Below are 17,494 nucleotides of genomic sequence, written 5' to 3' on the forward strand. Positions count from 1 at the left end.
AAAACAGCAAAGGAAGTAAAAACCAACAAAACAATAACAACAACAACCAAAACCAAAAACAAAATAATAACAAAAACAAATCCACTGACAAAAATGGAAAAGCCTATAAATAGTTCAAGGTCTGTTTGTTGGCCCTTATGAGGGTTTTCTAGTTGAGTCTGATGGGGTGCCACACTCTGTCTCCAAATCTATTTTTGGTATTCCCCAGGGGTTACCTGGGTCATCACTCTCCTCCCCCTGCTTCTCTGGCGCATGCCCTCAGTGCCTCGCCCGAGTGATGGGACCAGACCGTGCACTATTCCCACACTGTCTCCAGTGCTGTCCCCTGCAGCACCATGGTTCAATGAGGGACGCCGTGTCCCTTAGTGGGCCGGCCCTACAGTCCTCCCCGCACATTGTCTGCTCCGAGCAGGAACACCATCCTCTGGGCTTGGCGGGCCAGATGTCCTCTCCTCCCTCTCCATCCTTTTTCATTTCTCCCGTGTGCTCTAATCCGACGCGCCCCTCTCCCCAGGCTGTAGCCCCAGTGCTGTCCTCTGAGGTGCATTCTTCTGAGGGCTGTGTGTGTCCACATAGTTGGGGTTGGGGTCAACCCTGGTGTCAAGCACATTTTTACATATATTGTCATTATCATTTTCAAAACATTTTCTTACTACTTGAGCCCTTGGTGTCAGCATTTTCTCTCCCACATGAGCCCATGATAATTTATCAATTATTATTTTTTCATATCTTTCCGACTGCTGTCTCCCTTCACCCATTTTGAGCAGTACATCTTTCACATTCACGTGCGGACAGGCAAACATTTTATCTCGATGTGTTTTTGAATTTTATGGTGATGACAAATACCCCCAAGGGATCGGAAGGTGCCCATTCTGACCTGTGTGAGGCCGAAGGTGCCTTTCAACTTCGAGAGGTGTGGACACTGTGGGCAGATGAGTGCGACCTCCATCACCCCTAAATTTGGGGCTTAGTCATCACCTGTTGGGCAGCCAAACACAGCTCAGCAGTTCAAAACCAGCAGTTGATGTTTTCTACTCCCCTACAGATGTAACCGTCTCGGGAACCCGCAAGGGCAATGCCACCCTGACTTCTAGAGGTGCAGTGACTCGGACTAGACTCAAAGGCAGTGAGAAGAACAGGAGTTAGGAGCCTCTGGGTGGCACAGAGGGTCAAGTGCTGAACTAGTAACCCAACTGTTGTTGGCTCACACGCAGCCAGCGGTGCCTCAGAACAAAGGCCTGGTGGTTGGCTTCTGACGGTCACAGTGTGAGAACATCGACACAGCTCTATGTTGACATGTATCACCGGATTTAACATTTTCTTTTGAAGTTGAGAAGTCAGGCTTCCACGGGTGCAGAGGCACTGTAGCTAGATCCAGGATGGTCTCGTCATGCCAGGGTGGCGCCTTGCTGGCCTGGGCAAGTCAGAAGATTTGATGAATCGCCTTGCCCGGGGATCCCGGAGAGTAGAAAATGCCAGGTGGGTGTCTGCCTCCAGGGGGAGGTGTGGGCTGGGTAATCTCCTGACTGCAGCATCCTATGAGACTCTGATGGGATACATTGCAATTCAGTGACTCATCACACCCCCTCCCCTCCCCAAGCCCCACTTATGGAGAAAGCACTTAGGATACTTAGAAAATACGCTTCAGCTAATCCTAGCATTGGGGGTAAGTTTAAGTCAACCCTGTTTTCTCAAAATATTGACTGGGGCCCTCAAGTTCAGGAGGTTGGACCTGACCATCAGGATCTTCAATTTACCAATGGCTTATGCCTTTTCCATCACTTCCATTGCTCAGGACCCTCACCAGACCTGACAGTTCACACCTACTAATGCACTCCCAGTCCCTGCTTTGTTCTCTGTTCCCAGGCCGTGCCTTCTCTGTTACCATGACCCTTACCTTAGCGTGGGGTCCACCCTTCTTCCTCCTCTTCCCAGGGTCGCTGGGGAGGTCCAGTCCTAGGACTAGCTGAGGACAATGGTGACTTTCTTTCAAAGCTTCTCTGCCAGCTTCGTTCCCTTCAAGAAATGATAAGTTCCGCACAGGATCTGGGGGTTCTGGAATGGCTGGTATCCCCCTAGTGGGTGCAATAAAGTGTTGTAGTTCACTATGGGTTCAAGAATTCTCAGGGCTATCGCTCCAGACTTCAGGCCCCACATGGGACTAGGCAGTAGCCTCATTTCTTTGTAACCCAAAAGGCAAGCCCTCCATCCTGTTCTTACTCATTTTCCCAGAGGCTCCTTCCATAATCCCTCTCTGCTCCAGCCAGGCCTCTCTCATCACTGCACTGGGCAGGGCTCACACTGGCAAAGCTCAGAAGCCATTCTCCCCAATGCAAGCTGGAAATAGTTGACTAAGGGGACACGACTGCTGTGCACGGGGAGGTCTGCCGGCTGCCTAGATCCATGCCCGCGACAGCTCTGGTTGCTACTGCTTGTGCGCACGGTGCTTGGGGCTAGATGGCAGAATGCCACCACAGCCCACAAAGAACTGCATGTCCCCATCACTGCGTTCGCTAGAAAGAGCAGCTCCCCTATCCGTGGCTAACCCTTAACCTGCCACCATCTCATCGGAAATCCCTACCTCATATTTCTGGACTCTAGCTGCAAAGGAATCTGGGGATATGTTTTCTGGGCTCACAGCGGGGACTATGGATTACCGAGATGGAGGGAAGGTGTTTAAAGGTGTTGGTTGGGTGCAATTGACAAGCGCCCACGACAATCTCCACTCTCTGAGCCCAAATTATTTTCAGTGCTGAGCCTTGGCTCATGGCCACCTAGGCCAGAATAGCTTTCACTCTGTGTGTTCACATCCTGTCCAGCTCCTGTCTCCTCATGAAGCTTTTCGGCAACTTTCCACCTTTTTACTGCCTTTTGGATACTTCGCACTCTGACGACACTAAAAATAACTAAGTACGACGTAGCTATTACATTTTATAATATGCTATTTACTCCGCTTAGCTATTATGTAATATATTATTTTCTTAATGTATCCTATTACATCTTATATAGTAATAACTAGGTAGTCCTTTGTTATTACAGATTATATACATTGTATAGTATAATATATATTATGTTTTGCAGGAAAGGCCCAGAAATCCACTCCCCCATCCCCACAACAGTCATTGACAACCCCACAGTGTGCAGTTCTACTGTGACATACACGGCGATACCATGGACAGAGAGCCTGTTGATGCACACTGGCCCTGGGGTCTACTGACCTGACCACACTGGACCACATCCTATTGGGGCCCTCGTCTGCAGGGACTAAGCAGCACTTTACATGACCTTGTATTAGTTGGCTTCCCTAGATTCTGAGCTTCTTAAAAACCACTCTGCTTGGCTTGACTACTCGATGATGGGCAGGGTCCATGCTCAGTAGACACGTCTTGTGCTTGTCCATGGATTTCTCTCCTGACTCTTGGAGCTGTGCTGACATTTCCCCTGGAGTCTCTTGGGATCATTTGCACATGGCTGCATCATTCAAATAAAATTGGTGGTGGGGGGGTTCTTCTTCAAGAAGACATTCTCAGGGTGCAGTCCTCACTACGAGTCTAAAAAAAAGCTGAAAAGAATTGTGAACATTGGCGGAACCCTTATCATGTGCTGGGTGTCTGGTTGGCATGGCAACAACTCAGGAGCGAGGATCTACTGTACATGAGAAAACGGAGATACTGAGAGGTTCCACAGCTTGATGATGGATGTGCAGTGACAGAGATGAGGTTTAAAAGCTGCACCTGTCTGGCTCCAAGGTGCATCCTTTTACACATTAGAAGAAAAATATGGATGCCCTCATTTCTGTTACTTGCTTAGAATACATACATAGGTTTCCTTTGTTCTGCTGGGAGATCCATAGGGCAGAGCTGATGGGCCACCCGTGATGGTTACAACCATGCTGAAGCATGGAGAATTTCAGCAGCCTCGGCCATGGTGAGTCATGGGGAGGGTCTGATCCAGCTGCGTTTGGTTAACTCCCAAAGTCCTGGGTCCTCTGAGGGAGCAAAGCGAGGGCAGATGCTGGTGCGTGACCACTCCTGGGTCCCATGCAGCGTGGGCAGCAGCTGTGAAAGGTTAGGGACGTAAGTCAGAGATGCTAGAGAGCCATCCCAACACTGGGGAGGGAACAAGCAGATTGTGTGACCTCACATGCCGAGTCACCTTCCAACATTTTCCCACTGGGCCTTTGCATCGCATATACATTTCCCTAAATTTAAGGAAAGCTGGGTTTTCATGTTAAAATGATCGCGAGTAGCTTGTCTACCTCCAGTAATGGGGTTTGAACCAGTGTTCCATTTTATCCGGGTGTAATCCAGCACCAAGGGTTACATCACTCATCAATGGGAGGCCGATGGGGCTTTCTACTTCCTTTCAGAATTGCAGCCATGGAAGCTCACAGGGGCACCTCCAGCCTGCCCTTCAGGGTCTTTATGAGTCCACCATCGACTCGATGGCAGTGAGTTTGGTTTGAGTTCATGCATCCGTTCATTGCTGGGTTCCTTCATCGAATTCACTAGCCAACCTTTAAGAGAACCCATTTATGACTACCAAGGCAATGCTCAAAGAACCGAGGGAGGGGAGATGCTAAACAGACCATAAGTTCCCATACTTGATGATCTCATCCCAGGAGAGGGAGGAGATACTGCAAAGCTTGGGGACGACAGAGAGGGGATAGAAAGACATGCAAAAGCTAGGTCACTCACTGAAGATTTCACATCCTTTGCACTTGAGCCTCTCACCAGCCATGCTTGGTGACCTTGAAGAAACCCTGATTCCGAGGAGGATCCTGCGAAGGCCACACAGCTCACACCCTGGCAGGGTCTAACATGCAGCAGAGAGAAAAAAAGACCTATCCGGAGAGCTAATAAACTGGCTAGCCCAGTACAAGAATGGTTTGTTCTAATGTGACATTGTATGATACTCACCTTCCTGACACAATCGCTGAAGACAAAATTGGTGCATAAACAAATGAGTGAAGAAAGTTGATGGTGCCCAGTTATTAAAAGGTATAGCATCCGGGGTCTTAAAGGCTTGCAATTAAACAAGTGGCCATCTAACTGGGAAGCAACAAAGCTCACATGGAAGAAGCACACCAGCCTGTGTGACCTTGAGGCATTGACAGGAAGAGGTATCAGAAGTTCAAAACTATACAACCAACTCAATGAGAAGGGGCACGGTTGCAATAGAGACCCCAAACTCACCTGCAAGGTAATAGACAGTCCCTCTCAGAAGGGCTACATGGGAAAGATGATAAATCCAGGGTGTGGTGTGCCATTGATAAGCCACATAATTATCCTCTAATTTTAAAATATTTCCTTCCTTACTCTTAAGGCTGTTATTTGTTTAACCTCATTAATGATGTTATATTTGCGTATGTTCACTGTATGGTTAAGATTGTTTGGTACATGGAAGTCGAGAGCTATAACCCTGCAGAAACAGTAACAAGAGTAATGGTTCCCTGAGGGTGTGGGAAGAGAGGGGTTGGGGAAAGAGGGGAGGGAGAACAGGGAGCTGATAGCATTGATGATTGTATAACTCCACTCAATGGGATTGAACATCAAAATTGTATGTGAATGGATATATTGGATTGTGTAAGATATGTCAATAAAACTATTATAATTTTTTTAAAAAGAAAGAAAAGAAAAGAAACTGGCTAGGGAGGCTCCAGAGCTGTACAAGAAAGTTCCTCTCACACAATGCGAGCCCAGTCCCCAGGCCTCTGTAAACTGCAAGGCAGGGGAAGTCTTGCAGGTGCAGAGACAGCTGTATTTAGCAGTCTGCTGGTTCTGCCACCTCTGGTCTCCTGGGGTAAGAGTTCTGGAGATCCGAGACCACAGGGCACCCTGGAGCACACCCGCACCATCGGGGATGGCTTCCCCACCCCCAAAGTCCCTGCATGTTCTCTTTGTGTCTCTGGGACCAATTAGGACATTGGGAAATATTTGTTGCCTTCTGCGTTGAATGGATGGTTGAGTTTCTTGTGCCCTGGGACTTGGCAAAAATCACAGAAATGCCAAGATGTGGGGACTAAAAAGAAAAGAAGTCTCAGAGAAGTCTTCAGATATGTCGGTATATCATGTCTGCCTTTCCCCCCTGGCCCCCGAAACAAGCACAGACTTGGGAAGCTCTATTGTACCACCGTCTCGTCTAGGTGGATTGACGCCAACCTTCCTTGGGGCTGAGGGAGAAACCTGGAGGCAGATTTGTGATAGCTCTGGAGAAGGGGACATCATTACTTTGTCCCTAAGCCTAGCACAGAGCTGGGCATGTAGTGGGGACTCCAGAGCCTCCTGTGGAGTCAATTGTACCAGCCCTTCTTCTTGTTACCCATGGCATTCATTGAGACACTGTCCTCGATTCTTTTGAGGGGGTGGGGGTTCACTGTCCCTACCAACAAGAGAACCAGAGCTCAGACATCCTACCTTCCAGCTCTGTCTGGCAGGTGCCAGGGCACATGACGTGGGTGAGCTAGCCTTCTGGTCCCGTCAGACAAAGCCAGGAGGTAGCCATGCCCAAGCATGGCGCACAGCCAGGCACCGCCCCCCGACAGGTAAGCCTGCCACCTTAGCACTTTTACCGTTTCAGATTATTTTCAAGGTGTGTTTGGTAGCCTGGAATAAACTATTGCCTTGGAGGCAAACCCAACCCATGAATATGCGGGATTAATTATCTCGCTTCCCTTTGAGCCCAACAACCTCCTCAGGTGTATATAAAGGAGTTGTGCTGCAGGAGTTGCTAGTTCCCTTCACTCTCCTCTCCTTGTCCCACTTTGCTCTTGCACGTCTCTCTTCACCAAGCTCTCTCACCATGAACAGACAAGTCTGCAAGACATCGGGGGGCCGTAGCCAGGGCTTTTCTGGCCGCTCCGCCGTGGTCTCTGGCAGCAGCAGGATGAGCTGCGTGGCCCGCTCTGGGGGAGCCAGCGGAGGGGCCTGTGGGTCCCGGAGTGGAGGCGGTGGCTTTGGAAGCCACAGCCTCTACAACCTGGGTGGCAACAAGAGCATCTGCATGAGTGTCGCAGCTGGTGGCTCCCGGGCTGGTGGCTTTGGTGGAGGACGTAGCATCTGTGGAGGTGGCTATGGTGGTGGCTATGGTGGTGGCTATGGAGGTGGCTATGGAGGTGGTTTTGGTGGTGGCAGAGGAGTAGGAGGTGGCTTTGGAGGAGCTGGTGGGTTTGGAGGAGCTGGCGGGTTTGGAGGAGCTGGTGGGTTTGGAGGAGCTGGTGGGTTTGGTGGTCCTGGTGGGTTTGGTGGTCCTGGTGGGTTTGGCCCTGGTGGCTTTCCTGGAGGAATCCAAGAAGTGACTGTCAACCAGAGCCTCCTGCAGCCCCTCAATGTGGAAATTGACCCCCAGATCGGGCAAGTCAAGACCCAGGAGCGGGAGCAGATCAAGACCCTCAACAACAAGTTTGCCTCCTTCATCGACAAGGTAATGAGGGCTCTCCTAGGCTCCTGTTTTAGGCTGTGCATTTGCTATTTAGACACAATGTTTAGGATCAGTCCTGGGGGGACAGGAGCAAAAACGTCAGTAGAACTCTGAGGCCTGGGAAGGTAGTCAGGGCTTCTGGATTTGTTCACACGTATGAGTGAGTGGAGGAGGCAGGGTGGAAAAAGACAGTGATCAAGTCTTTGGAACTGAGCACCCACCAGTCCCCGGGTGTCTGAGTGTCTTCTCAGGTCACCTGTCACTTTATCCAGGTCTGTGCTGGCCAAGCGCGCCTCTCTCAGCTGAGATGAAGTCAGGGCCCCAGGACCACAGCCACTGGCAGGGAAGGGTCTGAGTGAGAACTGGGTAGCCATGAACTTGTCAACCACGAGCTTCCCTCTGTGGTTTCCCAGGCAGCCTTCTCTCCTACCTGGAGCTGTGCCAGCCAAAGGAGGCTGGTGCCTGGCAGAAGGGATTCAAGAGGTTTAAGAGGAACTTTCGTCCCAAGGGTGGGGTGGGGTGGTGGGGGGGAGAAGTTGGCAGCTCGCTTTGTACCTTTTGTGAACCTTCTTGGGAAAAGAGGAGTTTGGTGGCCGTCCTTTGGCCAGGGGAGGTGTCAGGAGGCTCGAGCGCATGTCGTTGTGCTGACTGTTCCACTGTGACCAGTATCAGCTCCCCGTGAGTCACACCCTCTGACGGGCTGGAGTTTCAGTCCGGCTTAGATGGCCATGATGCTTTTTGCAGAGTGCTCTGAGCTGGGAGTTGAGCTTCAGTCACAAAATCTGCAGGCACTTGGAGGTGGCCATTTTAAAGAAGCCCCCTGCTTCCAGGCAGGACCTCCATGCAGTTCTCTCACCCACCTGGCCTCCTCCGGCCACGTTCCACACCACGCTGCCTCCTTAGTGCCCTGGCTAATACAACGGTCCGACCATAATCACTCTGGTTACAGCAGGAGCTCATTTCTACGTCTTTTCGAGAACGTACCTTTGTGTCGGTGTGGGGGTGGGGTCTGCAGGAGATACGGAGACACCCAGTTCCACCTGAGCGAAGACCCTTCCCCTGCTCCGGTCACAAGCATTGCCTGATGTTGCAGGTGCGGTTCTTGGAGCAACAGAACAAGGTCTTGGAGACCAAATGGACCCTCCTCCAGCAGCAAGGCACAAATTCCGTCACAGGCACCAACAATCTCGATCCCTTTTTTGAAAGTTACATCAGCTCCCTCCGGGCCCACCACGATGGCATCGTTGGGGAGAGAGGTCGCTTAGACTCGGAGCTGAGGAACATGCAGGACCTGGTAGAGGACTTCAGGAAGAAGTGAGCGATGGGTAGTAGTGGGAAGATGGCCTGGGCCAGCCACTCTGTCTCAGCGGCTCGGCTCTCAGTGTCTCTCAGCTGACGGCGGGGCAGTGGTGTTATTTAGGCAATTGTTTCCCTCCTTGTCTTCATGGGGGGATGTTTTGGGTCATGAAGTCTGTCCTCACCTCCCTTCTTCAAGTACAGTCCTTTTCAAATAAGATTGTCATCAAAGGGATGGGTTTCAAGTTATGAGCCAAGTCAGGGGTGGGGAGAGGGGGTGGGAAATCCTGCTTGTAGGATTTGAGTGCTTCTGGGGCAAGTTATGATCTGGTGACCAGCTGTCCTGACCCACCTGGTACCAAGGTATCTCTCCTGACACAGCACCTTCAGTGCTCCAACCATGGCTCTGCTGGAGAAACGGGGGGCTGGTCCCAACCAACAGGGAGATAGAAAAGAGAAGGTGTTCCTCTGCAGAAGGCTAGAAGAGATGCATGTCAGGGGTTCAAAGGACAGTGGTATTTAGGACCCCCTTTAAAGCCCTGACTGGGCGATTTCTTGTTTACTCTGACAGATATGAGGATGAAATCAACAAACGGACCACAGCCGAGAATGAATTTGTAACCCTGAAGAAGGTAAGGGTGGTGTGTGAGATCCCCGAGGCTTGTGGTCATAGGTTTTCAGCTGAGCTGGGGAATCTGCTCTTACTTGGCGCCAGGGCACTGTCCACTTCAGGCAGTTGGAGGAAGAAACACAAGCCGAGGACATCTGAGTCTGGAAGTGTCCCCGAAGGAATCAGTTCACTTGCTGTTAGTGTTTGAGCCACATTGACCGCAAGCCAGCCCCAGGCGATGAGCGTGCCGTCGCCTGGTGCAGACCAGCTTTGGGTGGTCCTCCCTGAGTTTTCTTGTGCTGCAGTTAGCAGTTTGCTGTCCAGTCCTTGACGGAGTCAGGCTTTTATGTGCCTGTCTTTCTCTCAGGATGTGGATGCTGCTTACATGACCAAAGTGGACCTTCAGGCCAAGGTGGATGGCCTGTTGGATGAGATCAACTTCTTGAAGACCCTGTATGATGCGGTGAGGATGTTTCCTGCTTCTGTAGACAGCAGGGGGAGAGGCGGAGGGCAAGATGTTTGCAAACTTTAGACAGAGGTACTTTGGTACCTTAGACCTTGGACTAGAATAACTTGAATAGTCTTCCAACTTAGACTCAGACACAGGTCCCACAGGATGGGCTGAGGACGGGGAGTTTCCTGAGTGGTTGGGAGCTAGTGGTGGGCCAGATGCACATTGAGAGCTAAGAACCAGTGAATGGGACCTTGGAGTACTTGTAAGAGACTTTGAGAGTAAGCAACGCCTCCCCTCCCCACCTCCTTGTCTTGGCAGGAGCTGTCTCAGATGCAGAGCCACATCAGCGACACGTCCGTGGTGCTGTCCATGGACAACAACCGCTGCCTGGACCTGGACAGCATCATCGCCGAGGTCAAGGCCCAGTATGAAGACATCGCTCAAAGGAGCAAGGCTGAGGCTGAAGCCCTGTACCAGACCAAGGTGAGTCCTAGGCATCTCAGAGGATTCGTGGAAGATTTCAGGGAGGCTGCGCCCTGGGGGGCTGCTGAGTGGGAAGGCGTCAGTGGCCAGTGAGTATACACTTCTTGGTGCCACACTGTGGACACCCCCTTCTCATAGATGTTGAGTTACAGAAAGTCTGAGCCCCTGTGGAGAGGTGACTTCCCGGTCCCATGCCAGGCCACCTGGTGTTGCTTCTAATCAGGCTAAATCATGGCACCAGGTTCTTCTCAGGGGCTATCCAAGGAGAGAGTCTTCCCACAGCCACACACGCGGGCGAGCCCTCCCCTGCTGCCTTAGAAGTGTCCATGCTGAAACTCAATCCAGGGTCAGCTGACCACGTGGTTGCTATCTATACCCATGAAGGGTCAGGGTGTGTATGATGTGGGGAATATAGAAGCAAAATCAGAGAGGTTGCTTCAGCACCATACCCTCTGTTCCCCAGCTGGGCGAGCTGCAGACCACGGCCGGCAGGCACGGCGACGACCTCAAGAGCACCAAGAGCGAGATCATGGAGCTCAACAGGATGATCCAGAGGCTGCGGGCCGAGATCGAGAACGTCAAGAAGCAGGTGGGAAGGTGCTGGGCACAGGTGCCTGGAAGACTAGTGAGGGCCTGGGCCAGGGTACTCAGAATCCTAGCTTGGTATGGAGCCCCAAGAGATCCTCCTCGGGAGCGCCTGCCTATTCCAGGACCAAGACAGTCCAGATGACTGGCGAGTCCATGGGAAAATGGCTCCATGGATGGGGGAGCCAGGGAAGGGGAGGTATTGCCTGACTTTAAGATGCTTGCTAAGGGGCAATCCAATCTAAAACTCAGAGACCCCAGTCCTCCCTGACTCTTCTTTCCCTATCCTCCCCAGAACGCTAACCTCCAGGCAGCCATTGCGGAAGCCGAGCAGCGTGGGGAGCTGGCCCTTAAGGACGCCAATGCCAAGCTCCAGGACCTGCAGGACGCCCTGCAGAAGGCCAAGGATGACCTGGCCCGGCTGCTGCGCGACTACCAGGAGCTGATGAACGTCAAGCTGGCCCTGGACGTGGAGATCGCCACCTACAGGGCGCTGCTGGAGGGCGAGGAGTGCAGGTGGGTCAACCAATCTCTCCACAGACCAGTGGGTCTCCACAGGCCCAAGGTCAAATGCCAAGGGCTTGATTCTGAGAGGCCAAGTCAATGGAGACTGCTGTCTAAAGAGAGGTCCCCCCTTGCCATGGGCCTTGCAGGAAAGCGCTGGCCTTTACCAACTGACTTCCTTCGCAGAGAGCTAAAGGGTATCTGCCACCAGTGTTTGCTCAGTGGCTCTGTGTTATTGCCCACACAAGGGGTGGGCCGGGCACAAAGGGCACTGTCTTGCCAGGCTTCCGAATTCAGCGCGGGCGGCTGGTTCATTCGCTCCTGGGTTTGGTGATGGAGCTCCGATTTTTTCTTGCTTTCTCCCCCAGGATATCTGGAGAGTGCCAGAGTGCTGTGAGCATGTGTAAGTAGCCAAGGCTCTCTGGACCCCGGGAGGCCAGCCTCAGAGGGGTGTGCAGTGACAGGGCGGTAGCGACTGAGAGAACCATGTTTTCTAAGGACAGTAGAAAGGGTCTCCTGGTCAGGGAGAGAGCTGATGGCCATTGTTCTGCGCTGGGGACCTTCTTAAGAGCTCTAGACAGTGCTTGGGGAGCCTGTCACCAGTGGGGGTGGGGGTGGGGGTGGGGGAACCAGCCCAGGCTGAGCACTCTACCATTCAATGGACAAGAGCTGACCCCACGTGGAAGCACTCTTCATGATTTAGATAGCTAGGAGGGGGCAGTTTATGACCTCAGGACAGTTCGCAGTGGTCAGTCCGGGGCGCCCTGGCTCCTCTCCCAATTATCCTACACACACACACACACACACACACACACACACACACACACACGACAAACACGATGCTGACTCATAGCGCTGGTGGGACAGGGTCGAAGAGCCCCGTGGGTTGGTTTCCCGGGCTGAGAAAGCTGACCGCGGCGTGTCCCCTGCTCTGCAGCCGTGGTCAGCAGCGGCAGTACGACCTCAGCGTCCGCCGGCGGCTTCGGCGGCGGCTACGGCGGCGGCTACGGAGGCAGCGGATTCGGGGGTGGCAGCGGATTCGGAGGCGGCAGCGGATTCGGGGGCGGCAGCGGATTCGGAGGAGGCAGCGGATTCGGGGGCGGCAGCGGTTTTGGCTCTGGCTCCGGGGGTCTCTGTGGAGTCAGCGGCGGAGGCTTCAGCTCCGGCAGCAACCGGGGCAAGAGCATTAAATTCTCTTCCTCCTCCTCCTCCTCCCAGTGCCGGTTCAGATAAAGAGCACCCCTAGTGGGGTCTCCATCACCCTCTGCGTCCCCTGCAGGCTCTCCCCGCCCCTCCCTCCCTGCTCAGCTTCTCCCTCAGAGGAGGGCTCTTTGGGGTCAGTCGGGGCTTCTGACTCCTCCATCCAGACCCTGGCCTTGGCCGTTCAAGGGAGTTTCCCATTCTCGTCTCCCTGGCTCTTGCCCTTGTCTGGGGTGGTCCAGGACCCCTCAGCTGACTTCTGCTGCCCTTGGGGTCTGCCCCCCACCCCCAGTGGTCACCAGTGTTCTGATGTATATAACATACAGCCCTCTCTGCCCATCTCTTCTGTTGCCAATAAAACGCATTGTTTCTCCGCAGGCCTGTGTGTTTCCTTGCCTCGTCTCCCTCCCCCCTCACCCTAACGGCCCTTGGCCCTCTCTTGTTGTCTGGCAAGATCCGCACATCATCTGAGACTTGGGGGTCTCAGAGGCGCTGCAGGAGGTGGGTGGCTTCGCAGTGCTCAGGGGGCATGACTGGAGCACTCAGGCATCCATCTCCTCCCCACTTTCCCTTTCGGGAATAGCTTAGAGGTCGGATCCTTCTCTTGGACATCATGGGGCACCCCACCCACCCCTACCAACCAGCAGCACCTGCAAAGTTGTGAGCTGCTAGAACCCAGAGACACGCAGGGATTCCTGAAAGCCATTTCCAGGTTTGGCCCTGACACACTAACCTCCCCCCCCCCCAAGCGTCCCATAACAAAGCTTCCTGTTAGCTCTCACTCCACACCTCCTTCTCTCAGACATCCCTTCCTGGTGAGCAGCGAATGACCCTCAGAAGGCAGCCTGGACTCCAGTGTTATCAGGGGGAGCTCAGGGCAGGAACCATGGAAGCACCTTCTGTGGCGGCCCCAGGAAGGCTGCCGAGAGGTCTTGGCTGGATGAGACTGAGGCTCAAGGAGTCCAGGGCGAGTCCAGAGAGGGGCTGTGATGTGCTACGGTTAGATGGTGTGTAAAGGCCTACGCGGGAATGCTTTAGCACTTCTTCCTTTCCCCACACATCGGAGACTGCAGTTGCTACCCTCCTGCGCATGTCCCCCCTTGGGCACCTCCAAGACACCCAGGCTTTCAACTAGGAAACTGGGGCAGACCAGGTTAAATCAGGTCAGGGAAGCAGGAATCTCATCCTAGACCAAAGCCAACTATTTCCAAGGATGGGAACCAGAGTGAAATAGACAAACCCAGGCAGCACCTGAAGGTCAAAGAGATGCAGTAGGGGAAGATCTAGGTCCATATTTGGCAGCGAAAGAAAGCTGCCAGTCTCCCTGTGATCATGTACGACGAGTCTCTGGTGGCGCAGGGACTCGGTGCCTGTTGCCCCATTCAGGGGCAGGAAGGCATCTTAACCAGTTGGCCTGCCTCTATGAAGAAAGAGTAGGGGCCTCCACTCCTGACCTAGATCAGAAGTTAGTCCTGCGGGAATGAGCCTGTCCACCATCGGGCCGCTGCTTCACTCAGGATGTAAACACCAAGAAACGAGTTCCTTCCTGCCAACAAGCTTACGTAGAAACGTTCGAGATTATTAGCCCCTAATGGCCAAGCACCAGCTGCCATCGAGTGCCTTTCTGTCTCGGATCGACCCTCCAGACAGCCACAGCTAGAGACAAAACCCAAAACAACGATGCGATCCCCTTTTCACCCCAGTGTTCATAACGAAGGTCAGAGACAACATGTGGCAGGGAGGGTGTGAAGAGCCTGGGCCCCGGAGACGTTGCTGATGGAGCTGTCCAATGAGGCAGCCACGGTGGAAAATAGCAGGGTGCACTCTTAAAAGATTAGAGGTTGAAAGACCATATTGCCCAGCAACCCCACTCCTGGGTGCCCTAGAGAAATGAGAGCTGTGGCATGACTCGGTGTGTGCTTACCCTGGCTCATCATGGCCCCGTCCACAGCAGCACGAAGAGGAAACAACCTAAGTGCCCACCGATGGATAAGCAATGCATGATGCGTGCGTGCGCGCGTGCACACACACACACACACACACACAGGTATGGCATGCCCTATTACAGAAGAATGGCGCATCTAGAAAATGCCCTATAACATGGGTGAAACTTAGAGGACATCATGCAGAGGGGACTAAGTCAGTCATGACAGCATAAAAATCATATGAGATTACCACTATGAACATCAAGAAAAGGTTCTGGCACTAAAAGAACATTCTTTGATGGTCCAGGAGAGTTCAGTTATCAAGAGAGATCAGTCCTTGGAGATGGCAACCATGCTCCGAAAGATGCAGGGTGGGTGAAAAAGTGGATAGCCGGAGATGAGATGGATGGACACAGTGGCTGCAGGGATGGACTCACACACAGTAACCATTGTGGGCATGGCGCAGGCCCCGGGCAGTGTTTCGTTCTGTTGAATATAAGGGGTCGCTATAAGTCGGAACCAATTCTACGGCCCCTAACAATAATAGCAACATGATGAGAGGGGAAGGGCAGGTAAATTACTGGCTAAAAGGGAGACATTTGCTCACTTGGGTGAAGGGGAAGGCAGTATATAATAAGAGCATCTGCAAAACAGGATGGAGGCAGGGGAAGACAGAAAGAGAAATGTATGAGCTACAGGCAACCGACGCAGATGCTGCAACCGACACAATCCTGCAAGGACATTATCTTGGAGACATGCAGGGTGAATAGGTGTGGGCGGGAGATTGGGAATATATGAGGAGGTACCCGCCTAAAACCGGAATTGTGCTGGGTAGAGCAGAGCTTTCAGAGTATGCGTTTTTCCCACTAGGTGAGCATTGAGCAACATGCTCTGAGTCAGTGCACCCAGTGGGGTCGCCTAGGAAGTTTCTCTCTGCTCACAGTGAATTCTTTCGTAAAAGCAGTTTTACTCAAACCTTGTTTTTTTGTGACGGGTGATTTAAGAAAACAGTGTGTGGCTGTGAAATTTTGTTTCCTGTTGGAGGGAAGAGCCGTGGAAACCACTGTGATGGTGAACACAGCTTACAAGGACAGCGCTACAGGAAACGCTCAAGTGTCCACGTGGTGTCCTTGTTTCAAAATAGGTGAAATGCTGATTGATGACAAACCTCATCCTGGACACCCAGCAACTTCCCAAACGGACAAAAATGTCCACTTAAAACGCATTTGGAGTTCGTGCCACCAGGTCAGACTGTGAATCAAGCTTTCTAATTTCGAGGTTCTGAAAAGATTGCGTAACAGTGTATGTGACAAACAAGGCCTGGTCTGTGGCAGACGGTGGACTGGTTTTGCCACCACGACACTTTACCTGCTCATGCAGCCACCTCAGTGAGCCAGTGTTGGGCATCAAACAGTGTGCCTCACTTTTTGCTCCACGCACCTGACTCACCTGACCTCCCTCCACCTGACGGAGTTCTTCTTGTTTCCTCGAATGAAGAGGAACATGAAAGGCAGCGACTTGACACCGCGGGCGAGGTGAAGAAAATCAACCAGGGAGGTGGGCCAGCCATCCACACAGATGAGCTTGAAAAACGTTTCCAGGAGTGGAATTTCAGATGTGGAAAGTGCACTAAGTGTCATGGAGAGTACTTTAAAGGTGACAGGGTTGTTTTGTAATAAAATTACACATATAGCTTTGAAAGAAAAAATGGGGGGGGGGAGTTACTCCCGTGTATGTAGATTAAAAAAATCATTTTATTGGGGGCTTGTACAACTCTTATCACAATCCATACATCCATCCATCGTGTCAAGCACATTGCACATCTGTTGCCATCATCATTCTCAAAACATTTGCTTTCTGCTTGAGCCCTTGGTATCAGCTCCTTATTTCCCCCCTCCCTCCCCGCTACCCCTCTCCCTCATGAACCTTTGATAATTGATAAATTAGTATTATTTTGTCATATCTTACCCACTCCCCTCACCCACGTTTCTGCTGTCCGTCCCCCAGGGAGGAGGCTATATGTAGACCCTGTCACCGGCTCCCCCTTGGTCTGTAGGTTTGACAGAGGATCTTAGTAGCTGTTCTTTGCTGCACATTGATTCATGAACGTGGTGGAGCTGCGGGCAAAGCTATGACAACGTCTTAGACACAACAGAGCACCTCTCGGGCATGATCCCTGGGCTGGGGGTTCCCCGTGCTCCTCATTTTCCTGTCACCTCGAAGCAGTTGTCGGTGACAGGCTGCGTTGTTTTCCCAAGTGCTCTGAAGTTGCCGCACTGGGTTCACTTTCTTGCGTTTAACTGGTCATTGTTTCCTTTTTCTTTCACAAACTCATTTATTTGGAACGCCAGACCTCTAAATTCAGAGCATAATTCTACCAACACATTGTTCAAGGTACCGAAAAAGAGAAAATCCAACTCACTGCCATTGAGGCGAGGCCAGCTCCGAGGGGTCCTGTAGGACAGAGCAGAACTGCCCCAGTGAATTTCCGAGACTGAAACTGTAACTGGGAGAAGAAAGCCCCGTCTTTCTCCCGAGGAGGGGCTGGTGGTGCCAACATGCGGCCTTTCCGATTGCAGCCCTCTGCACAAGCTCCATGCCACCAGGCTCCTCATGGCACCTTAAAACGCTCCTACCCACTACTCAGTTCTGAAAGTGCTTTCACATTTTCGCTTCGAACAGCACGCCCTTCTGCTGCGGCCGAATTCTGCTGTAGTGATCCAGTGCTGCTAGAACAGAAATGCCACAGTGGTTGGCTTTAGCAAGCACAGCGAGTTATTTTCTCGCAGTTTAGAAAGCCCTATTGAAGGAGCCGTGGTAGGGTAGTGGTTAAGCGTTGGGCTGCCATCGACGTGGTCAGCAGTTCAAAACACCAGCAACTCCGTGGGAGGATGACTGGGCTTTCCACTCCTGTAAACAGTTACAGCCTTGGAAACCCACCGTGGGTTGTGATGAGCCAGCACTGACTTGATGGAAGTGACCTTGGTTTTTCATGTCCAGATTGAGAGCATCGGCTCT

General features: G+C 52.2%; 1 protein-coding gene across 1 annotated transcript; it reads left to right on the forward strand.

The window, feature by feature from the left end:
- Nucleotides 1-6,801: 6,801 nt before the first annotated feature.
- On the forward strand, nucleotides 6,802-12,584 carry KRT3 (keratin 3). The gene is made up of 9 exons (XM_075552938.1): nucleotides 6,802-7,422; nucleotides 8,513-8,733; nucleotides 9,287-9,347; nucleotides 9,693-9,788; nucleotides 10,098-10,262; nucleotides 10,726-10,851; nucleotides 11,143-11,363; nucleotides 11,720-11,754; nucleotides 12,289-12,584. The coding sequence occupies exons 1-9, from the start codon at nucleotides 6,802-6,804 to the stop codon at nucleotides 12,582-12,584; spliced, it is 1,842 nt and encodes a 613-aa protein (XP_075409053.1).
- The last annotated feature ends 4,910 nt before the right edge of the window (nucleotides 12,585-17,494 follow it).

This window comes from Tenrec ecaudatus, chromosome 6 (assembly GCF_050624435.1).
Source record: "Tenrec ecaudatus isolate mTenEca1 chromosome 6, mTenEca1.hap1, whole genome shotgun sequence".
NCBI lineage: Eukaryota > Metazoa > Chordata > Mammalia > Afrosoricida > Tenrecidae > Tenrec > Tenrec ecaudatus.